Source organism: Dromaius novaehollandiae, chromosome Z (genome assembly GCF_036370855.1).
Source record: "Dromaius novaehollandiae isolate bDroNov1 chromosome Z, bDroNov1.hap1, whole genome shotgun sequence".
In the NCBI taxonomy this organism is placed as follows: domain Eukaryota; kingdom Metazoa; phylum Chordata; class Aves; order Casuariiformes; family Dromaiidae; genus Dromaius; species Dromaius novaehollandiae.
Window position 1 is genome coordinate 17,099,352 of NC_088132.1, and position 25,966 is coordinate 17,125,317.

At 37.5% G+C, this 25,966-nt stretch overlaps 2 protein-coding genes and 1 long non-coding RNA gene across 6 annotated transcripts in view; 1 reads left to right on the forward strand and 2 right to left on the reverse strand.

Moving 5' to 3' along the window:
- The first annotated feature begins 286 nt into the window (after positions 1 to 286).
- On the forward strand, positions 287 to 6,310 carry MLANA (melan-A). 2 transcript variants are annotated; one of them, XM_026097469.2, is made up of 5 exons: positions 287 to 427; positions 1,293 to 1,391; positions 3,665 to 3,761; positions 4,887 to 4,983; positions 5,953 to 6,310. In XM_026097469.2, the coding sequence occupies exons 2-5, from the start codon at positions 1,343 to 1,345 to the stop codon at positions 6,019 to 6,021; spliced, it is 312 nt and encodes a 103-aa protein (XP_025953254.1). In that variant the 5' UTR covers positions 287 to 427; positions 1,293 to 1,342; the 3' UTR covers positions 6,022 to 6,310. The 2 variants fall into 2 exon arrangements, with proteins under 2 accessions (XP_025953254.1, XP_025953253.1); XM_026097468.2 differs by having other exon boundaries at positions 297 to 427; positions 4,882 to 4,983.
- A 117-nt stretch (positions 6,311 to 6,427) lies between these two features.
- LOC112981653 (uncharacterized) lies at positions 6,428 to 15,335 on the reverse strand. Its single transcript, XR_003258772.2, has 3 exons — positions 15,067 to 15,335; positions 13,776 to 13,831; positions 6,428 to 13,649 (listed from the first exon to the last, which is right to left on the reverse strand). It is a non-coding gene; the product is annotated as an uncharacterized LOC112981653 (long non-coding RNA).
- Positions 15,336 to 16,553: 1,218 nt separating this feature from the next.
- Positions 16,554 to 25,966, reverse strand: part of BRD10 (bromodomain containing 10) — a 59,414-nt gene continuing 50,001 nt past the window's right edge. For all 3 annotated transcript variants that reach the window (XM_064502440.1, XM_026097492.2, XM_064502441.1), the window contains 3 exons: positions 23,827 to 23,942; positions 21,266 to 21,453; positions 16,554 to 20,787 (listed from right to left, as the gene is read on the reverse strand). In XM_064502440.1, the coding sequence (XP_064358510.1) occupies positions 17,150 to 20,787; positions 21,266 to 21,453; positions 23,827 to 23,942 (3,942 nt within the window). In that variant the 3' untranslated portion in view covers positions 16,554 to 17,149. The remainder of the gene's footprint in view (positions 20,788 to 21,265; positions 21,454 to 23,826; positions 23,943 to 25,966) is intronic.

Here is a 25,966-nt window from a genome sequence, read left to right on the forward strand (position 1 = left end):
TGAGTTAAACCCATACAAAAATGCTGCTTAGGCCAGATCTCAGTTACAAAATAATCAGTCCTAAATCAAAACAACTTTTAATTTAGTACTAGTCTGCCCACTCTAGCAGCTCATATTGATTAGGTAGGTAAACTGGTGCTGGTCATCTCTGATGTAATAACATGTATATGTAATAACACAGAGAAATAGCAGATTTTTGAGCTGCTTATTAAGAAGGAAGGATGTGGACTCTAAGGAGAAAGTAAAAAGTTGTCTTCTTGCCTCTTTCATGCCAATGAATGCAGTCAGAAGCTGCACTGAAAGGAATTTAAACTCGTGATAGTCATAAGAGAACAGATTAAAGAGGGGAAAAAAAAACCAAATCAAGTCAAGGGGAAGAAAGCGGTATATGCCTTTAGCTATCAGACAGAGTACAGGTCTGAAGGAGGTAAGCCTTGTATTTTTTTATTCTACCCAAACTTTTCTGTGTTGCTTCAGAATTATACTTCAGAAGAGGCTTGACTGGCTCCTTGTGAATTCTGAAAATGGTTTGTTTCCTTGACCTGAATTCTCTTGAGTGGGGTCATTGTTTTTTTAACAGTATAAGGTAGGTAGGTAGATTAGTTGGGTACTATCAAACAGGATCTGTTGGTATGCTATTTAAATGAGAGAAAGATTGTTACTTCTGTATTTTTCCTTCACTATATCAGATCAATTCGATTTTTAACTATTCAGACTGATTTTAGTCCCCAAAGACTGGAAACTCAGATTACAGTATAAATTCCCTATATGTATTGGTAGACCATCCAAATATAGATTGTCAACAAATATAAATTGGTATAATCATCTGAAAGTCATTGGATCCCTGACAGTTTATGCTGACTGAGAATCTGGCCCTTGAGTGCTTACAAGGAATAGAAACAATGACTTGTAAGGACAATATTTTTTTCTTTTGAGTATTTTTTCCTGTCCAGGTAAATTGCCTCATTTCTGTATTCCTAAGAGATTTAGTTCAGAAGTCTGCCAGCATCTAGTACCTAAAGAGAACATGCCAAGTCATTCTCAGTTACACTCAGGTGCAAATATCTTGATGTCATTGGAACTATTCAAACAGAAACTTTAGTTATGGTTTTGAGTTCTGCCTTAAATTGGGATAGTTGCATACATATATATATATATATATGATTCTAAAGATATCAGATTGCCCCAGCTCCTCAAAGTGTGCCTGTCAAAACCAAAAAGTTGATAACATATTATGCCTTAGAGATAACAAATTATTTCCTTCATTGAGAGGCTATATTTCTATTTTGTAGGTTTGAACAGGACCAAGAGCACAAAATGCCCAGAAGAGATCACCAGCCAGATGGCAACTCTTTCAGAGGGAAAGGACACAGCTATTTTGCAGCAGAAGAGTAAGTATAAAGCAAAACCTAAGTTAGCATGTAATCTGGTGAAAAAAATTCTACACTGAAAAGAAATTTACCAAATAGGATTAATTACTGAAAAAAAAATTGTAACTATGGAAGGCAGGGGAGTACTGTTTCGCCGTTTTGTAGTTGTCTGTGATATCTGTCATTGCAGTATCTTAAAGAGCATTCAATGGTTAAAAAAAAACTGGAATGGCAGGAACTCCAGAATCTACAGTTTGATCATATGATCACAATTCATTAACCTTTATAATAAAATTACTAGGCTTACTGAGCCTTATTTCAAATTATTCTTTTGAGGGTGTTGTAAGATGATCTTTACAACAGGTTTTATCTCCAGATCCACGTACATGTCTTCAGAACCTCAAAGGGACATCATCTCACCCCAAGGAATAATAAAAGTGAAAACCCCAGGGAAATAGTAAAATACCATCAAAAAGCTGATGGAGACGTCAATGCCTTACAAAAGTGACTCTCAATAAATTGTTCCTGGGAGGGACTCCTTTTTAGCGGAACTAACTCAAGCTAACACTTTGCTAGCTGACAATGAAGAATGTTGGGTCTCGGATTACTACAGAAGACACTACCCTGCTGGTGATGTGTTACTACTTTAGACATGTTTTGCCAATGTGCTTGGGGTATCTGTATGTGGAATGTGCTTCTGGCACTGGTTCACTAGGCCCCAAACTTGGTGACTTGTACCACACGCATACTGCAAAACATTTGTTCTTTCATGCTCATCCGTGGGCATAGAGGAAAAACGAAGGGAAAGCCTCTCTAACGGTATTTCCAAAAAAGTTCAGTTCTCCAAGCCAGAACGGTGGCTAGCCACGTCTCAGCACTCTGAACTAAGCTGCTGTAACTTCCAATGCTCAGATCAAAGTGCTTATGCAGTTTTCCCAGAGGCGGTAGGGGAAAGTTACTGTCTCATTCCAGGACTGCAAGAAGCATTCAAGATAAAACTAAACAAAAGTTTCCAGTATCACAGCTGCAGCTTTAACTGAAATTGCAAGGAATTGCAATTGCACTTTCTTACCCATCTAGCCTCTAGACAGGTAGGTAAAGGGTTAGACAGCAAATACACAGTAAAATTACCAACTTCAGAAATGACAAATTCTGTACTTCCAGGGGAATATAGGCTAATTGATTGCCAAAACATTAGAACTGTAGAGAGAATAAGACTGAAAAGGAGAAAACAGTCTCAAACAGCAGATATGGAAGCAGCTGCTTGGAGAAGGAAGTAGTCTTTCCAAGTTTAGCTTCCTGGAGACAGTAACAAAACTAGTGTAGTCATCTCTTAACTTCAAAGATCATCGGTTGTAACACTGCTGCACCAGGCAGCCAGCGAGCTGTGTTCTTGGACAGGTTACCAGATCTCCATCGAACACAAGTACACTTTTGCAAGGGGCAGAAGTAACTGGCAGAATTCAGGTATGTGTGATAAAAAAAAAATCCCTTTGGCTCCAAGGGGCTTCCTGCTTTAAGCTGCACCTGGGCAGTTCAGATGCAGAGAAAACCTGCTCTGCCACACCAAACTCTTTGCACTCCAGCTTCATCTCACACTTCTTAGGTCATGGGTACACAAGAAGGAGTCCCCAGGAAATCTGAATCAGCAAAAATGATAACAAATAGATATGAAAGGTCTCTCAAAAGTCACATAGTCGATTTCTCAATCTCAATGGAAAAGCCACGGTAAGAGATATAAACCAGTGTTAGAATGGGTTTATCCCAACTCATGTCATCACTTTTTTCTGCCCTCCTTTCCCTTGAAGCAATTTCCAGACTCTTCTGTTCATGCAGCCATGGTTTTGGTTTTCTCTTTTCTGATGGTTACTTACCATCCTTAAAAAAAGCGGTGGGGGCAGGGAATAGAACAGGCAAAAAACAGAAAAATGGGGAGCTGTTTCTATATCTCTTAACACAGAGAACATTAGAATGGGAAGAAGAGTTTTTTATGAGTAGGAACTTGCAATTACTTTGTCACCTTGCTTTCTGATAAATAGTGCAACAGTGCTACTTCTCCTGACTTCCTGGTAAAGCAGTGGGAGAGTTGTCTTCCAACATATTTTGCTAAGCCTGTGTTTCCTGAAGTGACCCAGTGACACCAGTATTGTGCCTAGTATGTCACAGAACAAGAATCAGAGTATTACAGAGCTGCTTATGAATAATTTTTAATGATTGCTTACTTTCATTCTTCTTGCTACTGGAAGAATACATCTAGTTCTGTTGTTAATTATTTTGTTTTGCTTTCTCAACAGAGCTCTGGGTATTGGAATTTTCATTTTGGTGCTGGCAATTTTACTTATCTTTGGCTGCTGGTACTACAAAAGACGCAGTGGCTACAAAAGTCTACAGGTAAGCATGGCAGCTCACTTTCTATCATATTATTTTGCCAACATATTATCATTATCTGCATTACACTAATGCACAGAACATCCAGTCCATAATGGGACACTATTTTCTCACGCAATGCATACACTGACACATACACAGGTATGAAAACACACAATTTGAAACATGCCTCGCCCTGAAAAATTTGCAAGCTAGGCAAAAGGGTAAGAAGCACATGGAGGTGAAGTTACTTGCTCAACTTTACAAAACACATCAGTGAAAAAAAATGGTAGCCAGGAACACTAAATTTTGTATTTACATAATACCCGAAGTGTTCTGTGTATTTTTGATCAAATAAAAATAGCATATTTGCTATTCATAAGATTCACCTGTACATAAGGACAGATATGAAGAAAATGGATCTAGGAAGCTGAGAATAAAAGTAACTGCTATAAGCAACTAAGTAAATATTATGTTCGTATGTGGGTGCTGCATAATCTATTTGTGTAAAAGCTGACTTGCAGTTCTTTTGCAGTTTTACGATTTACGAAGAAGCAGGACAGTTTTGAATTTTCTTTCTAAAAAATATTTCTAAAAATTGTATTTTCTGTCCTCTTCAAAAATATTAAAAATCTGAAATTTGTTCTGTCCCACTCTAAAATTTGTTGTTAAAGTCTCAAAGCTTTATGTTCAGAGTTCTGCGCTCTCTCCTCTGAAAGGGAGGCAGTTTTGAATCCTTTACAATGAGAGATTTAGGATAAAAATCTTTTAGTTAATTGAATTGTGCTAGAAAGATGTGATCATTTTGAATTTAAAAAATATCTCCTATCTTAGCTGAGAAGGTGTTTGTTCTTGCAGCAATCTTGGACCTAGAAAAGCGTGATCCTCATTTTTGCTGGCAATATAACTGGATTTTGTTAGAGAAAGAAATACAGGACAGAGGGTATGCTTTAGCAGAGACAGCAAAAGTGATACGCAGACAACCTCTCTTACTTGCTAGCATTGTGTCTGGCCCTAATACCACTTTTCTAATAAATACTGTAAATTTGCTGTCAAATGTCAAATGTTAAATGATCATTTAAGCTCCAACATCAAGTTCTCTTTTCCTTTCACCTTCCCCATATTTCTTTATGATCTATCACAGAGCAGAAGCTCTAGCATGGGCAAAGTCCGAACTGTGGTAGGTGAGGGAACAATACTGGACTGCAAAATGGCTCTGCGGGAGTACAGAAACTTTAATTCTGTGGTAAGTCACAACTCAAGGTTTCATTTACTTACAACATGGCAAGACATAGTGAGACAGCTTTGGTACACAATCATTCATTGATGTTTTCTTTCTTGGACTGTGCTCTCTAGATTGGGTCTTCACTGTCCCAACGTTAACTGTTAAAAAGTAGAATTTGGCACAAATTTTACAGTGAAAAGGGTTTTTTAAATCTACCATTCAGAATCTTTCTTTTAAAAAATTCTCCTCTTTCACCTACTCTTAAGCTATGTGATCATTATGCAACTACTAGCTGAGATGTAACATAATACCCACATGCTAAAATATATTGAATAAATATATATCTTTCTGCTAGATGCTATACCATTATGACAAACAACAAATGGGTTGCGTCTGGCAGGCTATAGCCTGTCAAAAATTGTCAGGGAATATCACAAAGCAAGAACCAAAATGCCCACATGCTCATAGCTTCTCTAATCACTATGGAAAGATGAACATTAAAACCTATAACTTAAAGAAGTTAACATAAAATAATTGATAAATATACATGTCAAGGTATGGTTGTGTTTAAATAGTCTGAGAACAGGGAATAGGGTAATTATGTGACAATTTATAACCAATTTTAAGCAGGCTGCCAAAATTGTTAACATTAGTAATAATACAACATACAGGCATCAAGAATCTTAATGAAATGTTTTAATATTAATCTGAAATCTCAATATATAATGAATAATATTTTCCTTTAAGAATTCGTGTCCTTATAATACTGAAAATTGTCTCTTTGGATGGTTATAAACAAAATAAATTTAATCTGATGCAAAACCAGAAACATGTACTAAACTTCAAAATAATAAAGACATAACAAATCAATTATTTTAAGCTATAACTGTACATCTCATATGAGGATGAATAGATAGTTGCATCTTTAATGTCATTTTCTTGTACTTCAACTGTTTTTTCACACCTTCACCTTGATTTTCCTTACAATAGGTACCCGATGCTCCACCAGCTTATGACAAAATTGAAGCAGAACAATCGCCACCACCTTATTCACCTTGATAATAAGAAATCTTAAACTCTGTGCCTGCAAATTATTTTCTTCATGCTTCCTCTTTACTTCTTGTACATGCTAAACTTTCTTCACAGCTAAAACTGTAACAAAAATCACAGGCTTTCATTAGCAGTTGCTAAAACTGTAATAAAAACCACAGGCTTTCATTAGCAGTTGCTGAAAATTATTCCTGCTTAGTTTGCAGAAATAGCTCTTGAAACATTTTAATAAAGCTGAATGTGCTTTTGTTTTAAATTTTTCATTTCCTGTGGTCACATTAAAACAGCATGTCTGGTACCTTGTGTCTTTTGTCATCTACTAAGAGCAAGTACATTCCACCTAGTATCAACAAAAGTATCAACAACAGTATCAACAATAGTAGGAAGTGTTGGAACCTTCATTTGTTTTCCACCTTCCCCACTTATTTTCCCTTTCTTTAAAAAAGAAATAAGTAAACTATTCCCTAAAATATACCGTACAAAAATCCATCACAAAATAGACAAAAACATATGTCCTGTCAAAAAAAACCTAACTATCTTCCTGCCACAGTTCTACAAACTAACCTGCACTATGAGGCTATGTTTTATGACAGATTTTTACTTCACATCATTTGCTTGTGTATCTGTAATGAAACAATTCCTCATGAAACATAAAACATGATGCAGGCAACTTAGGAATTTCTGCTTAAAATCTGTATTATTTCATACCTCTCAGTGGGTATTATCACTGTCATCTTTAATTTCGTCCTGGCACTTTTATGAGAAAGGAAAAGGACTCACTATATACCAAGCTGTAAGTGTCATTTCTTTATGAACAATATGAGAAAATATGTAAAGCCTATGTTTCTTCAAGAATACAGAAGACAGCAAACTCCCAACATTTTCAGTTCTCCAGCTTGCCAGAATACTAGCAGTAATAGAAAATAAAGAATTGTAATACATATAAATTAAGCTACATATATATCGCAGTTATTGTCTACATAGCCTTTAATTAATTAATTTCCAGATTATTACCTAATATCACATACAGATCAACAAATTTATACACAAGATATGATATTTCACAGCAGGAGGCAACTAAAACTATATGTTAGTTGAAAAAGAAACCAAAAGTAGTGACACACAGAAACTGGTTTACTAAGTTACTAAATACTGTTAGTAAAGAATTCGGTTCTTGCTTATTAAATATACAAATGCAAACACCTTAAAATTTTTTTTTTAATAAAAGGTAAATTTACTTCCCTCGCATAAACTCCATATATGGGGATATCTTGTAAAACACAGGTAAGACATATTTCTTTTACAATAAAATGTTTACATAGACTAGTAAAACTAGATACCTGTTGGGAAATAATAAATACATGTAGTTCCTGCCAAAGGACATATAATCTCTATGTCTGCTTTTATAATTCAGTTGATTTTCTATTTAGAAATTTAGAGAGGTACCCTATTAATCTCTAACCTAAAAAGGTGCCTTACATTTGTCATTTTTGTTTGAAGATACTCCCTAAGGAAAACATTTTGTGGACTTGTTTAGTAACAGTAAGAAAAACACACAGGAAAATATACAAAATGCCAGCTTGTAACTATAAAGTGACACAAATGTGGAACATAACAGGCTGACTAAATTCGTTCCAAAACTAGTAAACTAAAGATCCAGGCTGAAATCAATACTGTTAATCAACCAGCAGCATCTGAGGCAAGATCCTTTCAGAGGAGTATGTCCTACTACAGTTGAACAAAACTAACAAACACATTCATGACTCAGAAAAAATATTTTAATTTCTATGAAGATCAATTATTATAAAGAAGTTAAGTGCTTAGAACTAAAAAAGTTTACTTGATGCCACCCATTTTTTCAGCAGTATCAACATTAAATGTTTCTAGCCATTTTAAAAACTCATGAGTAACTTCTTAACATTGACTAAATAGAAGTATTATTTCTATAATATGTAAATATTAACCAAAGTAGAGTTTCTACGCTACTATTCAACTACATAACGCCAAATTGTTGGAACTGCTCATGCCAAACAAGAGCAGCCAGAGCTTAAACTATTGAACTTTGACACTAAGTTACAGATATTCAAGTGATAGCTAAACTCTATTAAAGGACTACTCTTAGTTTTCAGAAAGTCATAATATTTTTCCTTCCTATGAAAGCACCTTTCTCTCAGTATAGACACACCATTAAACAGTGGTCTCAGATTCTAATTCGTACATGGAAACAAGACCAAGTAACAGAAGTCAATGGAGTACTATATTATAAGGATGGAAGCTATTTACCAATCATATTAAACACCCTTACAGGTCCCCTTCTGCACATCTGGTTCTATATCCAATGAAGGGACACTGTAGAGGTTGGATATTGATCCATCAAAAACCAGCAATACAGAATAACTCTGAACTTAGCAAAAGACATGTAATTGCTGAAGTTGCATGCTGCAAGAACCAGCTATGTTACGTACCTTCTGTTTTACACTCAACCTCATGGTACTTGACCAAAGGCAAGCCAAAACTTTTGAGGAAGTACATCTGCCCCCTTAGAAAGAACGAGAGAAATGAACAGAAACTTCTCAACTGGCAGACATGAAGAGTGGGGTGTAGAGTTTTCAGATTTCCAGAAAGGACTTTCAGTTTAGACACACAGTTGTATGACATTACATTAATAAATGGCCACAAAAATTTAGATTTAGAATTTCTCTTGTACAGTCACTTACAGAACTATTAAAACTTATCTGTACAAGAGGATGCTAGCTGTGTCTGTAAAGCTACGCATGCAACCCTTCTGCAGATATAGTGAACAACATTAAAACAAGGCCTTTATTTAATATTGCACACTTTATTCAGGCTGGTAAGTTATAATGGCAAAAGAGCAGCAGCAGTAGCAGCCGCATTGTCACTGTTGGGAATTCCTGACATGACTCTATTGGATTATCTGCTTTTAAAAGAAGGCACAGACCTTCACGTAGCTGTAAAGGATTGAATAATATTGTTCAGCCATAGCAGCCATTGTACAAAGCTAAAAAGTACAGCTCCTGAGGGATGCAGTCTTCCTGAAACACTGAACCACACACCAAAATGTGCACAGGGCCAAGAGCCACAAGGTAGGCACCACATACCCCAGGGAGCTCAAGGAAGGAAGTCCCAGGCGCTGTTCTCAGGAAATGCTCAGCTTTTCAGAGCTCACCATTGCAATGTTACAGGACTGGCATATGCAGCTGGCCATCACGGTAACCCAGTGACATTTACTTCAGCCATCTCTGTTGGCTTAACTCCTGCAGCACCTGGGTATAGAGACTCTCCTGGCCTGAAGAAGTGTATCAGTATTAATTGACCATTCAAGAGAAATATTTTCAGCTAAATAGAACATTGTCAACACATTCTGATTCATGTGTATGTCTAATGGTAGTTGCATTGCACTGCTGGTATTTTTCCATGCATTCATCTGCTGTAAGTTTTCCATTAAGCAATGAACATTTTCTTGTCTTTAAAAGCAAACTTATCTTCACTTCTTATATAAAGGGAAAAGTTAACTCGTTCTTTTGTGCTTTGGAGAAATAACATTTGTTCATTTGTTTGATAGTATTTTTATTTTGACTGCATATTAAATTGTGCAAAAATAAAAATGAAAGAATGATTTTTTCACACCATCTCATCAAACATATTTTGTTGCCCATTAGATATGAAAGGTGCTCAAAAGCTTCCAGTGTCTTTTTTTGGCCACACATCTGCACTCAACTTTACATACAGTAATAAAGGTAAACTAGTAGCAGTATGAAGCTGAAAAAGCTACCTACAGTTAAACATATGCCCTACATACTGATAGCTAATCGTGCACTTTTTGGAACCGATCCTCCGTAGTCTGTATCCTTACGCAATGCTCTAAATTTCACTTTACTTCCTTTTCCCAGAAAATCCTCAAAGAAGCACTGGCTTCTAGGAAAGAAAAAAAAACAATTACAACCTTACAGTAAAATCTTAGCTCTTCAAGATGTATTGTCCACACAGAATCACAGAATCACAGAATGGCTGAGGTCGGAAGGGAGATCACCCAGTCCTCTGCTCTGGCAGGGTCACCTAGAGCATGTTACCCAGGACCTTATCGAGGTGGCTTTTGAATATCTCCAAGGATGGAGACTCCACAACCTATCTTGGTTATTGGGGTTATTCCGCTCCAGGTCCAGGACTCTGCACTTCCTTTTATTGAACTTCATGAGGTTCCTCTCCGTCCCTCTCTCCAGCCTGCTGAGGTCCCTCTGAATGGCAGCACAGCCCTCTGGTGTATCAGCCCCTCCTCCCCGTTTTGTATTATCAGCAAATTTGCTGGGGGTGCACTCTGTCCCTTCAGCCAGGTCATTGATGAATAAGTTGAACGAGACTGGACCCTGGGGTACATCGCTAGCTACAGGCCTCCAGCTAGACTTTGCCCCATTGATCACAACCCTCTGAGCTCTGCTGTTCAGCTGGTTCTCAATCCACCCCACTGTCTGCTCATCTAGCCTGCATTTTCTGACCTTGTCTATGAGGATGTTATGGGAGACAGTGTCAAAAGCCTTCCTGAAGTCAAAGTAGACAACATCCACTGCTTTCTTCTCATCTACCCACCCAGTCATCCCATCGTAGAAGGCACACAGACTCTACTTTTGGACCTTTGCAAAAGACCACGTTCTTCTGGGCAGCAGTGTCCCTAGATAGCCTTGGGCTCATGAATACATGAAGGACGGATGTAGCTGAACCATTGTTTGTAACCCTTCAATGAAAGATTACTGGACTTTGACTTACTGTGGAAAAGGGCAGGATGCAGAATCCACCGTGATAACACATTTTTAAATGTTGACATCTGAGCTACATGCTATAGTTACTGCAACCTTTAGCTCTTCTAAAAAAACACTTGCCAGGTGATAGTGATATACTGCACTTCATTCCTGCTGGGCTCACATGGCCCAAATACTGAGACAGCGCTCGTGCAGATGTGCCTTCACCTTTCCAAACCATTTTAGTGGTATAGCCCCAGTTATATGCTTGGCTACGTGCTTTATTCACTCCTTTCCTCAGACGTACACTACACCAGTAAAGTACAAATCAGATTAAGGCCAAGAGTGATGGCCTAGTATACATGTTAGTCTTTCAATACCAATCTTTGTAGGGTCTTTTCAGCTTAGCTAGCTCCCATTTCTGGACTAGAGAAACAGACTGCTCTGCTGAATGTTTTATTCACTGTCTCTATTTTCTCTGGCTACACAGAGAAACAACCTTCCTCCTTCCTAGTTATCTTATTTGAACTTCTTAGCAGCTGCATCCTTGTAGCTATTAAAGAAAACAACCATCTAATTTTTGTTGGAGAATTTTTTATAAGAAAAAGGTCTAATCTTTCAACTTCTATAGCATGCACTTTCCCATTTACCCTGGTAATGGAAAAGGTAATTAATTTCCATTTCTCCATACCATCACTTATCCTCCAAAATAGCCCTTACTGAGACCCAGGCAACTCCAAGTGTCCCTTTTAGGTTCCTCTCAGTGTCAGATTCGTTGTCTGCAGTTGCTTACAGTAGGAACTTTAGGCTTGTCATCTGGTAGCCACATTTACAAACATCTCAGAAATGCTTCAGAATTTGTTGTAAAAACAAAATCACATGGCATGCGTGAATATTGCCTGAATATTAACCTCACATGCAGAGGTGTCCTTGCCATTATTAGATGGATAACTGGTAATAAATTACTCTGTAACTCCAGAAATCTTTTTCCTGAATATTTCTAGTGTCAACACAGATTTAAGATTGGTAGTCCTCAGGATACGCAGACTGTCTGCTTTGTATCTTCTCTTTTTTGGCCTCACCATCAGGAAAGAGAAGAAAGGCATTTCACAGTCAATTCCTCGTTCAAAACTCCTGTCGTTTAACACGTAGACACCTTTCCCCACCTCCCCCCTGCCCCTTAACTACAGAACAAATTTTATCTTTTAAAGTCCACTGCTGAGTTGGTATTCTTTGTTCTCTCCCCATCTAACAATTTCCTGAGGCTTCTTTATTTTCAGCTTCTGAATATCCAAATCATTATTCTTAAATTATTTTTTTCTGCTGTGTTTTCTTCCATTTAGTAGTCCTCTTTTTCCAGCACCTGATTCTCTGGTGGCAAAATCTGTTCTTTCATCTCACAAACAAGTCTAGACTGAGTTCACATACTTCTCCCAGAATTACTGCTGGAGGCTGTGTGCATATATACTCTGGAAAATTAACTCACATTCGATCCATTTATTCTTTTCACTAAGCATCTCCTACTGGCCATTACAGCGATAGGATCCTGAGCTAAACACACAGTCCAAGAGAGCAGCGCTAACAGGGAGCGGACTGCCTGGCTGACTGTGTCACTCACATACCACGGCCCAAAGTGTCCGAGAGACTCACTTTCAACTACGGACTGCCTTTGGAACAAAAGATCATGATTTTTGCACCAATTACTAGGCTGTGGAGGAGGAAAAAGGTTTCCAGTGAGATTCCCACTGCATTCACCATGGACGGGAACAATATTCCTGCCTATTCTATGCTCTTGACTGGTGGAAGAGGCAGTAACGTCCCTTGCCAGATTTGGACACTGAAGATCTCTCTCTGATGAAAGTATGGCCTTGGACTCAAACTGAAGTTCAAAGGAAAATCAGCTGAAAAGGATTTTGGGGACTGAAATATCATCTTAATTTCAGGTCCAATAAAGCTGTCAGACATCTTAGGAAAAAACTTTAAGACAGGCCTTCTCCATTTTTGTCTCTGTGTCAAAGATTCTTCCAAGATCAGTTTGCAGAATGGCACTCTTTTCAGGCAACAATGATGTTTTGAAGACATAACATGTAGTGGAACAGTAGAATTACTGATCAGACAAGCTTTGAACTATTTTAATTTTAGTATTCACATGTTGCTAATGTATATTGACAAGTTTGTTTTATGAAATAGATGTACAGCAATTCTCCCTCTGCTCCAGGAATTAATGTTAAAGCTAGGAAGCACTGCTTATTATACTGAGTAAATTGATTCTATCATAAATCCACTCTTTTCTTACTGTCACCCATGACGCGCTGTGACTCTATACTAATACCCAATCACAAATCCCTCTCTGATTTATATATATTTTATGACTGCAAGTGTTAAAAAAGAGAATAGGGAATGACTGTATCAACTCCATCACATATGCAGACAGAATCCCTATGCATATGCTGGCGCTAGGTGCCCATGAGCTACAGACAGCCAAAATAATCTCATCTTATACTTGTGGATGTACACAGAATGAATCAACATGAACAACTAATTAGAGAAGGATATTTTCTTTTGTGAAATCAATATTGACAAGCAAAACTCCAAAGCCTGAACAAAATGACAAAAATCACAGTCACAGTGGATTCTTCTCCATCTTGCTTTTCTTTACTCTTTAATTTTTATAAGTGCTACTTATCAATGCCACTTACAATCTTGAAAACTATTTCATTTTCTAATCCATTTTTTTTTCTTTGGTAAAAATCTGGAAAAATAAAGCAATGATCTAATTATCTATACCTTTACTTATGAATAGGATGGGATGTCAGGGGATACAGGGTATTGTTCCCAGTTCTTCCATTTTGCTGCAATAATTCTGTACTTCATTCTCTCCATCTGTAAAAGGTGAAAAATTGTATTTATACGCATTTCAACATACCACGTAATAAATTTCATTGTAATAAATATTATTACAGACTCAAGCAATTCATTACATTTCTGTTCCACTTTCATTTTACCTACCATTTCCATTTAATGTGCGTAGTTCAACTGCTTATAGTATTGTAAAGGCAGAATCCCTAGAAGAAAATGGCAGCATAAGCACATGGCTAAATAAACATCAAAACACTTAATTTAAACAGTGATACAAAACACATGCCATTTTCTATCCTCAGCCAAGCAAAATTATTGTACAGAACATGTGTTTTCAGTTAAAAATTAAAGATACCAACCAAAATGTCGAAAGTTACTAATAAAACCAAAGTTTGTACACAATAGCTGAACTGGTCATTCTGTCTGAATGCAATGCATTTTACAACCTCTGAAAAGGTCAAAATATTTTCTTTAAAGATTGAAATACATAGTTTTTTATATATATATATCTATAAATAGATATGAAAAAGCAGATCCTTCTGCTTTTTCATTGCCTCTATGAATGTAACCTACTTTTTTACAGTTCTTTTTGTGCTACAGGTACATATTTGGTACAAAGAAGAAAAGATATATAGCAAATTGTCAATAGCCATTCATTTTCAGTTGAAAGAAAGTCTAAGACTAATATTTACATTATCAGAGAACGGTGATGACAAGAGGAATTGTATTCATGCAAAAAGACTAAAATTTGTCTTTACAAAATAACAAATCACTCAAGTCCATTACATAGTGATCTCAAGCCATTATCCAATAGAATATGACATCCGAAGTTGTGTCCAAAAGAGAATAAAAGTCCATGAAAATTACAATCAAACTGAAACACATGACTTCAAATATGCATGTGGCAAATTTATGCCTGTCAAATCATAACATATTACCATACTGATTCAGAAAATTTCTACAAATCATTCATAATTTAATTAACTTGACTTTTTAGTTCCTCAGTAGGCTTTTCTGACTTTGTTCTTTATTAGAATGAACTATATAGAGCATAAATCTTCCTCTTGCATCAGCAGATAGAAAAATGTCATGCAAAATTTCTTTCTCCATCTGAGCAGCCTGGAGTAGCAGAATCTACTTTTAAGCTTTCCAGACAAGGTAGGTATTTACTCTACTATAACACTGAAAGGGAAAAATCCATATCCTCCGAGAAAAAGCCAAGAAAGTCAATCTCAAGGTTCCACCAGTGAAATGGGAATAAAATGTGATTTTCTTGCAGGCATATAAGGTTTTAGAGAACCTAAAGTGTCTGTGAAGAAACTGCCACTTTAAATCTTCCTTTGTCTGTTCAGATAAGAAGTCACTTGTAGCCTGTAGCATTTAAGTGCAGAATGGAGACAGATTCAAAGAGTCTTAATATTGTAAACACCAGAATACAGACCTCATTTACTACTGGATATCTCCAAAATCAGTTACATCAAGCCTGTAACGAAATGTAGGTAAAGCATACCAGGTAGTTGTTTTCTAAAATAAAAGCTCTTTCATCCAAAAAGTGACAACTTTCATTTTTCTCAGCCTTAAACTAAGAGGGAGATTACTGATCCACAAAGGGGTAACTCCCTAATTCAATTTTTTGCTTAGTTAGTGAAAAAATCTATGAAAGGTAACAAGCCCTCTCTCTCCCCACCCCACCCCCAACTCTGGTTAACTAGTTACCACGTTATTTCTCAGAAAGATATGCAGGGAAGGTGACAGAGCAGGAGGAAGCCATTGCTTTATTCCTCAATGCAAGATGTAAACCAAACTGTGTGTAGAGAATGAGGAGGGGAAGGAGAAAACTTCAGAGGATGAGGAGCAAAAGTTTAAGTCTCACCTCAATGAAAATGAAGCTCAGATTTCTGCTAAAGACAGATATCTAAGCTTTTTAATCCCTTTGAATCCACAACTATTAGAAAGGTAAATAACATTGATAAGTGTTTCTGAAATGTTCCTTTAGAGTTCCTAAAAAATTACAAAGATGTTCAGCCTCAGATTGGATCTTCCATGCAACTGACTACGACATCAGATATTAAAACAACATTTCTAAAATTATCATCTTCAAAAATATAAGAGCTACTAGAAAGACACCTGTGCTTTGAATGCTAAGGGTCCTGTGAAAATCTCAAAGATACCAGAAGACTTCTCCATTTCAGAAAGTACTGCATCAGGCACCTGTGAAGTCAGACGATCTGCAGAAAATGACCCAAGGATTTTAGCACATCAAAAGCTGAACCTATATCAACACACAATTGCATACACTGAAAAAAAAAGGGGGCTGGGAGGTTTTGTGTACGATATGAGGCCTCTTTCAGTACTGTATGGTGTTTTAGCACGATCCTTCCATTAAGATTTGGACCAATGGGAAGACTATGCCCAAAATATATCTAGAAAACAAGACTGTTGAAAAAAAATGGTATGTTCTGACTCAACAGAAGACTGAAGAGATAGCTGGCTACAGTCTCCAAATATGTATAAATGCATGTAAGGCAGCAGAAAAATAGTATAATGAACTGTTCATCAGATCTATGAGGTATATAACAAAACATGATTGTCCTGAACAGCAACCAATGTGATTTAGGTTGGTGACTGGGAAACCATTCTTAGCCTTAGCCTGTCATTAGAGATTTTAGGCAAGTTAAGCAAACACCTATTAGGAATGGATGAGATATGGGTCATCCTACCCTGTATCAGAAGGATCAAAAAGATCTATTAAATCCTGTGAAATGTAAACTACACAGAACAGCAGAAGAAGTTAAATAATTTCATTTCATAAAATTCCACAAACTGGAATGCATCTGCATTAAACAGAAAGATGTGTGTGTGTGTGCATGTATTCTGCTGAGGTGCAACAGATCTACACATTTTTTAACTATTGCCAACACAAAGCAGTACAGCAACTTGATTTATTATATGCAGATTTTTCTGCATTGTTGCTAAACAGTACACTGGTCCAGAGTTACTAAAATACTTAAAAAACTATACATTATGTAAACAAAACATAAATAAGACAGCATAGTTCTTTGTACATATAGTTTAGTACAGATTGTTAGGAATTCATGAATATGTACAATTTTATAGCATAAACTGCATTTTTACAATGCATAAATATTTTTTACAGAAACAAATCAAACAAAAATAAGATCTGACAAATGAAAAGGAGACACATACTGTCATAAACGCACTGCCAAACTGTCCATATTGTAAGATGGAACATGTGCAAAAGCTAGATTTCTCTGAACTAACAATGTTTATGAACTTATTGGTCATCTCTGACCATTTTATCAAACAACCCTCTGAAAGCATACCTCTGACTTAAACTGAATATATTGTTCCTCCCCACAAGTAAACAAAAAAGAACTATAACTTTAAGAAGTAATATTAAGTAAATCAACCATTTCAAACAATGTAAGAAATGATTTAACAGTTACAACAACAACTTCTTAAGTCAAAAGAATGCCCCAAAATTTCAAAGTGGCTCATTTGCTCTAAATTGAGGATGCAGCTTTGTCAGGTTTATCAAGGCAAGATGACTGAAGATTTGGGAAGACAGTGGTGGGATCTCTGCTTGTGGACACTACAACAGGAGGCAGTGATGAAGAGAGGGAAGAAACTTTTGATGCTGGAGTATTTATAGCATTTAAAATGGCTCCCTCTGGACTGACCAATAGTTTTTTTATAGATGTGTCTAAGTGAAACACTGAAGTGTTACTTGGTAACTGAGAGTTCCCAGTCTGAATGGCAGAAACCACAGAAGATGTAGCTAAAACATTAGCAGGAGATTTTATCACTGAGGACGAAGACACTGTTGTTGTAGATGGTGGAGTAGATGAGCTAGCTGGAGTATTCAGTATCTGGGGTGTTGCATGTACAATTGGTAAAGCATCTGCAGACCCAAAGGAGTTCACAATTTTTGTAGAGCTTTTCAAAGGATGTTTTGATGTTTGCCAACTTGATGAATTACTTGGAGCTAGGGTGATCTTTGAGGGTACTGGATTAACAACTGGGGTACCTTGAGCCTCTTGACCATGGTTAATAGTTAAAGGAGAAATCGGTTTTGTATTACAAGAGAGGACAAGAACATGGCTGCCAGCTCCAAGGCCTTGTGGTGGAACAACAAAACAAGTACCATTAATCATTATCTGTGTTCCAGGTGCCAAAGGCACACAGGTGTTAATCACTATTTTCTGTTGAATACAAGGTTCATTCAGCTGACCTCCTGCCTTGCTTGTTACAGTTGGTGAAGCTGTAGACATCTGAATGTTAGAAGCACAAGTGTGAGCATGAGTTTGTTTCACTATATTGAGAGGCATCTGCTGGCATTGTAGAGAAGAAAAATTGGGAAAACTAATGACTTTGCCTGCATTTGGTGATGCAGGGGGTAAGACAGTTTGAGGTTTTTGAATATTTGCATTACTTAGCACAGCAGCTGAAATTCCTGATGATTGAAACTGAAGTAGTGTGGATGGAGGAGGTATTGGAGAAGGAGCTGAAACTGCTGCCAACTGAGGAACTGTAGGTAACACTTTAGGGGGGGTGACTACAGATCCAGGCAAGCTAATGACTGGAAACTGCAAAGCAGATGGTAAATTTTGAGGAGATACTGTTGGTTGTGTAGTTGAAATTAGCACAGATGAAGCAAGATGACCAGCCTTCACAGTGGATAAACCCATAGTATTTCCAGTATTTGATGTACATGGTCGATTACCCAGAGTTGGCCTTATTTTTGAGGTATCACTTCCACCAACCAAAACAGCAGGCCATGTCCCAGAAGAAGTCCCACTTGGTGTTACTGAAACAGATTCTACACATGCATTTGCTGTTGTCACTGTAAAAGCAGCTGCAGCTTTTGTTGCAATGCATACAGATTCATTAACAGATATGACACTTTGATTCACAAAACTTGAACACACAGGAACCAAACTACCACTACTTGACAAAGACAAAGCTATGCCCTTTTTATCTTCTCCCTTAGAAATGGCAGACTGCAATATATTAATTGGTGGAACTTGTTGTGCACTGCCTTTAGTATTTACAATAGTCTGACCTATATTTAGTCCAATTTTCACATCTTTAACTTGAGCAACAGTAGGTGATGAATTTATTCTTATTGGTGCACCTACTGTAGATGGGATCAGAACCAATTGTGTTTGCTCTGTGGCACTAACAAAGGTTTTGCTTAGGGAAGAAGGAAGGCTATGTTTCAACGACTCTGCAACTAGATTAGTGTTTGATGGGCCATTGGCAATTTGAGTGTTAATGAAAACTAATTTCTGAGCACTAACACCAGTGGATGCTGGAGAAGGTATAATATTGACTCCTGACACCCCGCAAGGGGGCAAAATAGGTGGATTTGTGACTAACATAAGTTTTTGGATGGGATTACCACTGATTACATCTCCATTTGCTGCTGAATTCAACTCGGATTGTATAACAAGCTGGTTTTTAGTTTTACTATCACCTTGTTGCTGCACTACAGAATCTGGACTAATGACAGTGTTGTTCTGTCCAATGCTAATTATATTAACAGGACTGCTTGGAGCTGTTGACAAAGTGCTAGCTGATGAAGCGGACAACAAAGGAGGAGGGGACACGTGGCAGTTTTTCTCTATTACTTGACCCAAAGTGGCCCCAGAAGTAGGCTGCTCTAATGTGAATTTGAGATTTTTCTCCATTGTCTGGTTTAAATCAGCAGGGAAAGCTGGAATGCTGATGGCTGAAGCTGTTGAGGAGGCAAATCCAGAAACAGAGGCTTGTCCAAAATGTGGGAGACCAGATGCAGCTGTTGCTACAGATGGAAGAGTAGAGGATGATAATGTGGATTTTGGCACCAAAAATGCCTGAAGCTGAGGTGTGTAAGTGAAAACTGAATTAGGAGACAAGCTATTAGGTGAAAACTGCTCCGTGTTTGTCTGCACTTTAACAATTCCTGTGTTACCACCTCGCGTTGTGACTAGAATAGACTGAGATTCTCTTATACAAACGGTTTTCAGTTCTTGCCTAGTTTCAAGGGAGTCACTTGCCTGCTGTGATGTGAGACTATGAAAGGCAGAAGCAGTGTTCGTAGATCCACTTAACGTTGTTGATGATATCGAAGACTGACTAGCTGTGGAAATAGTATGGGAACTCAAAGATATAGGGAATGTGGCAGTTGAAACTGTACTCTTGTTTTTGTCAGTTTCAGTTTGGCTCACTGTAATTGTTGACGGTAATAAATTACTTGCTGAAGTTACAGAGGGCAATGGTTGTGTTCTGTTCATAGGATCAGTCACTTGTGACAAGTGCGTAATACTCTTGTTAAAAATTGCACTAGGTGGCTGAGTGGTAGGATTTGTGGGTGCTGTTACCAGGACAGGCGTTAAAGAAACACTGACGTTTGATGCTTGCAGGAAACTTGTACAATGCAGCTCAGGAGACTTTTGTTGCAGTGACTGAATGTCTTTGGATACAGTTTTTCCATCTTTCTGCTGAATGAGAAAATTCTTAGGTAAAATAAGAACTTGTTGCATTATTTTTTCTCCAGTTCTAGGGTCAATCACAGGTTGCATCTGAATTTTCACAGAGCTGTTGTGAAGGTCTATTGGTACACAATGGCCATTTGGCATTTTGTATACCATTTGTAAAGGATTCTTTGAACTAGTCTGGCAGGGCAATGCTGGTTTTATTGATGATGATTCCAAAGGTGATATAACTGGCTTTTCAGAAGTAGAAATATTAATGCCTGGGGGGGGTGACAGTTGATTTGTTAAGGTCACTTTGTTCCCAATATTCTTGGCAAGCAAGGCCTGGATGGGTTTGGTCCCTTTCACAATGTTTGATATTGATGATGCAGGATCTGCCAGGGGAAATGATTCTGGAGGTGATGCTTCAAACTGTTTTGGCTCAGTCAAAGAACTGTCTGTCTTTATGTTACTTTCCGAACTGTGGATCACAGCCTCACTAGTGCTCAGCTTAGCTTTTTTCCTTGGTGAAAGCTCATTAGTGCTTTGATCTAGACAACTGTTTTGCTTGGACTGTCGTTTAACAGACTTAGGCAGTGTCTTCTGTATTTCTTTAGCAGTTGAGTCTTTTTTCAGAAGTCTGCTTTTTCCTGCAGGTAAATTCATCTCTAATAGTTTCATTTCTTCTGCAAGTATATTAAAACAGAAATTGTGTTTTAGAAGTTTGCAACTGATACATCTATATGACAGTGTTACAGCATTTAGCGAAAGCTGAAATGCTAGTTTGTAAGCATTTGTCATGACAACTATAAAGATCAGTCTCTAAGGTGATGACAGTGTTAATCACCTCTACTATCTCTTCCTATTATTTTTTTGAAACAACACAAACCACTGCAATTTAATGTAAATTCTGAGCAGGCCTACTATATTATCACAGAAATAGTCAACTACAAAAATGGCAAAAGCTTACTTTACACATACCAGAATTCCCATCTCGGTCATGTCTGCCACCTTCTAGCCTATAGTTGCCAGTAGTGCATCACAAAATCTACTCCAATATTGTCACACTATTAGTTAAGGTAAAAACTAGGACACAGGCTTATGTGGAAAAATCAGCAGGCTCTTGGATCGAGTTCAGGCTATCAAATTCCCATAAACACTTACTATTGTCTGGGTGATCTTTTGCAGGAATTTCCACATGTTCTGCAGACTCTGAACATTTACTGGTTACTACTGCGAAAGAATCTTTGCCAGAGTCAACTTCACTTTCGTCATTACTCCACAACTCTCTGGTGAATTTATCCAGCTCTGGGTGTCTTTTAAAGTCATCATAGTCCTTCTTCAATCGAGATCTTGAAAATAATACAGCCAATTTTAATGAAGAACACCACTCAGTTTTTCATGCTTTTGCTTGTACTTGCTGCCACTTTAAAAAAGCTGGCATACAACTGCCCTTCAAAACATTCAGGATAGCTCTGCAAGTCTCTGAAACCCAGAAAACATAAAGTGACAGTAACATCCCTTCCCTTACCAAAATCAGATCCTATACACTGAAGTCCTCCAACAATAAGCAACAAGACTGAGTCAAATCTGACCATCACTTTTTTCCTGCCTCCATTTTCTGCTTCTACCTGCATCTTTCATTGTGACAGATATACCTATATGGATACAAGTATTAATTGCAACAAGTCTACTTTTCCTCTGAAGACAGCTCTGACTAAAGAAAGAAGCAGACCTTTCTTTCTGGAATGTGTCATGTCATTGGACCAGATACTGGACCACAATGTACCTTTCTCCTGCAAGACAACTTTCTAATTTCAAGGCCGTTAGAACAGGTGCCACTGACATTTTCATAGGCTCATACTGTTAAGAATGTACGTAAGAGAGATATACATAGCTGCTTAACTTCATTTAAACACTTGTCAGAAAGAGCATCAACAATAACAGCATCCTTATCTTGATACTCCTGGTCTGCTACTTACTTCCAATTGTCCCTCTTCTACATCTTTGTTTAGAAAAGCTCTAGGGATATTTTAGCATATAAACACAGTGAACTGCAGGGTTCAGCCAGCAGTGACCAAACACAACATCCAGGGGGATTAATTATCAGAAGAATGAATAGATGCAAGTAATTAGAGCCTTGTCTAGCACAGACTCTAGTCCCTAGTCTAGATCTAAACTCCACCCCTTATGACAGTAAAAATAAGGTCTTCAACTTACCCGTGCTTATGGGTTAAAGTAACAGTTCTTTGTGTCACAGTTTAGTGAAAGTTATCTGCTTCCTATGGGACAGGGAGCAGGGAGCTGAGTGGGATAACACTGCCTGCAGGGCAGGTGCCTCACCAGCCAAGAACCCATCTCGCAGTACCAGAGCAAAGCCAGCAGGACTGGGGGTAGTAGCCAGGTCCAACCAAGGGTCCAGATCATTAGGCAAGCTTGTGGTGATGAGACAGGTCCATAGTCAAGCCAGGAAGTCAATCCACAAGTCAGGACCAGGCCCAATGAAGGTAACCAGGGTCAAACCCAGCCCAGGGATGGCTGGGCGACAGGTTGAACATCAGGCTGGGAAGTCAGCCTGCAGGTCAGGATGTGGATAAGGCCTGGTGACAGTAATTGGGGTCAGACACAGCCCTGAAGTGAATGGACAGGTCCATCATGATGGGGCCAGGCCGAGGCTAAGGCTGAGTGGTCAGCTGCAGATCAGGGTTGGCAGGGCCCATGGCTGGGCAGAGACAAGGCGGGAGTGGTGCATGGACTAATGGCTCTGAGCTGATCTGAAATGGGGAGCTGGGCCTGGGCAGGGTGGTGGAAGGCCCAGCGAGGCGGGCAGGGCCATTTATTGCACGCAGGGCCTTTACATATTGGTCTCTTACTGAATTGGATTATGGAGAGAAAACAAGCTTGAAGATCGTGTGAAGATGTACCCTGGATGATACTTTAACTCTGTTGTTGAGATTTTGAACTTTAAGCTCAGGTATACAAGAACTGTAGAGGGATACTAAGCAAGCACTATTGCACTAGAGCTTCTGGATGGGAATTTCCTTTCTTCTTTTGAGGAATTTGTGCTCAGGGTCAATTAACAGGTCTGATCAAGAAGCAACTGTTACTTTCAAACCTTGCTGCTATGCAAATACCATTCAGTGCTATGCTCCTTCACAATTCTGAAAGGGCTAAAGGACCACTCAGAAGTAATACTTGTCCTCACTAGGTTTAATCCTGTCACTGCTATACTCATGTTTCTCTGACATACCTCATCCCAGACACATACAAATTTATACAGCTATAAAGACACAAAACAACATTTTAATTAGTGACCAATTTAGCTGGTTTTAGACAGTACCTAGCACAGCAAATCTGATTTAAAATGTCAAAAAAAGCCCTGGTGTAGCTTTCTAGATAGATTTTCAGATTTTCTCAATCAAACAGCAATATAAACCCTAGACAGACTGTGAGGTAACTATAAGCATGCTTAAGGATTCTAAAGCACGTTAGGGAAAAAACCTCTCGAGGTTAAACCCAACTTTAGAGAGTCACTAAGTTTGCAACATCAAATAACTCTTCAAACTAAAGCACTGCCAATACCTTATTCCAGCTCTCACAGTATCTTCATTTGGCTCATTTTAGAAGTCAACTAAGACTGATTAGCTTTTTAAAGTGTAGTAAGTTTTGTAATTTTTTTCTGTTTCCTATTTCATGAACTATTGTTAAGAAAAGCAGCTAATTACCTGTTTCTTTGAAATGCTTTCAATAACTTTGGTTCCCATGGTAACAGCTCATTAAGCAGTCGTATCAATGTACCATGCAATTCTTTTACTGCTTGCTTCCGATGATACCATCTTCCCTGCAAACATAAATATAATTTATTTATCACTGCATTACACCTGATTCCTGTTACACCGTACTAGTCCTACAGCGATCTTGATGCATTTTAATACAGCATAGAAAAATAATTACTAGACACATATTATGTTTCATAATTTTGTCTACCCTTAACCTTGTAAGGCAAACTAATACTTCTATAGTTTTTATACTACAAAGAGAATGTTCTATCTAAAAAAACCATATTAAAAAGATATACACTTGCTATAGACTGCTAAAACTCAAAACCGAAGTAGAATTATTTGAACACATGATGTGTTTAAAATTATTTACAAGAGTACCTAACATACATAGTAGTCCTTTCAGGTCAAAGCAACCAGCTGCATATGCAAACTTTTAATAGTTAATACTAAAATTTCTGCACAAAAATCTTACAATCATTTCACTTAATATAACATAAATTGTATCACCATTTACAAAAATAAAAATTATTTACTATAATTTTCAGTGAGAAAAACCCCACAATTTTTGGGCTACATTTTTGTTTGTATTCTATCCAAAGTTCTACATAAAAGCTTTTTTTTTTTTTATTTTTTTAATACAGGAAATTTCTGTAAATTGATCATTTATGAAGTAACAGGCTATGCAGCAGGAACAGTTTGCTAATGTAAAAACTTTAAGATTTTAAATCAATCATATAATTAAAAATGATTTTCTTTTCCAAACTAAAATATGTAATCTCAAGATCTCCCACAAAGAATTCATGTTTTGCAAAGTCTAGAAAGGCTGGCTGAGGATAAAAGACGTTGGGAAAAAAACAGAGTGTATCTACACAGCACAGTTTTCTTTGTTATTCACTTAAACAGGCAACATGCAATATCGAAAAACCATGATGGAACAGTGCTGTGAAACACATCTCTTAACACTCTTAGACACATATGCCTTAGAAGTATTTGTTCCAAAAACTTTATTCTCAAGTTACTTTCATAAAGGACAGAACAATCCATGTGTATGAGTAGCTACAAAAAGGGATGAAGGGCTTTTGCCACTCTACTACCTTAGTGTATTTTCCTTATGATTTTGCCTCCTCTCTCACAGGAGATGCTAAGACACTATGTCTCTACAGCAGAAAAAGAGGGAAGACTAAGGAACTTGCTTATATTTGATACACATCTTTAGCTTTGAGTATAGCTCATCTCCTTAACAGCTAGCTGTATTCCAACACACAACAAAAAAATTTAGCGCAGGAGAAGCTGGATCAAGCTAGACAAAGCAGCCTTTCAGCACTCTGCAATAATGATCCTTCTCTGGATAGCGGAGTAATTCCTTTCTGCTCATTCCAGCAGATCTTTCCACTGTACAGCAATATCAGCTAGGCTGAATGCTTGCTTGAAGACCAGACACATTTTTTATTTTTATGACTTGTCAGTTACACGTTACACAATATGTAATTAATGGCTACTCCTTTATTCTTTAATTAAAAGTACAAAAACAAAGCTTTCAAATAGGAAACTATGCCATATTACCATACAATGGTTAATATGGAGGTCACAGACTGGTCAGGAAATTGTGTTCTAAACTTCCTCTGTTTGTGGCCATTCATATTGCACATGTAATGTACTGCAGCAAAAAGGTGCTGTTGAGCACAGAGAACAGCCATGTGTATATCGTAGCCTAACAAGGCATTTGATATCACCTTTTAATGATAGTAGTAAACAGAAATGCAAATGTGCAAAAAAAAAAAAAAAAAAAAAAAACAAAAAACACACACTGAACTGCACCAATTTATTTTTCTCTTGAAGTATATATAACCTTTTTCAGAGTTTTAGAAAAATGAATTTATATAATGTATAGTATTAGCGGAATGTATCAAAATAAAAATCAAAATGGCAAAAAACTAATGTCATTACTGTAAGGACACAGAAATGCTGTATATATATTGAATTTAGGAAAGAATGGGATGTGTGAAAAAAAGAATAAAAAAATATACAGAAAGTGAATAGAGAGTAAAAGAACAGTGAAAAAGTGAATTTGAGAGACTCATTA

Coding starts and splice junctions, on each gene's coding strand:
- MLANA (XM_026097468.2), top strand. CDS start 1,318: ATGCCCAGAAGAGATCACCAGCCAGATGGCAACTCTTTCAGAGGGAAA. Junction 1,392..3,664: donor AGCTATTTTGCAGCAGAAGA/GTAAGTATAAAG, acceptor CTTTCTCAACAG/AGCTCTGGGTATTGGAATTT. Junction 4,984..5,952: donor ACAGAAACTTTAATTCTGTG/GTAAGTCACAAC, acceptor TCCTTACAATAG/GTACCCGATGCTCCACCAGC.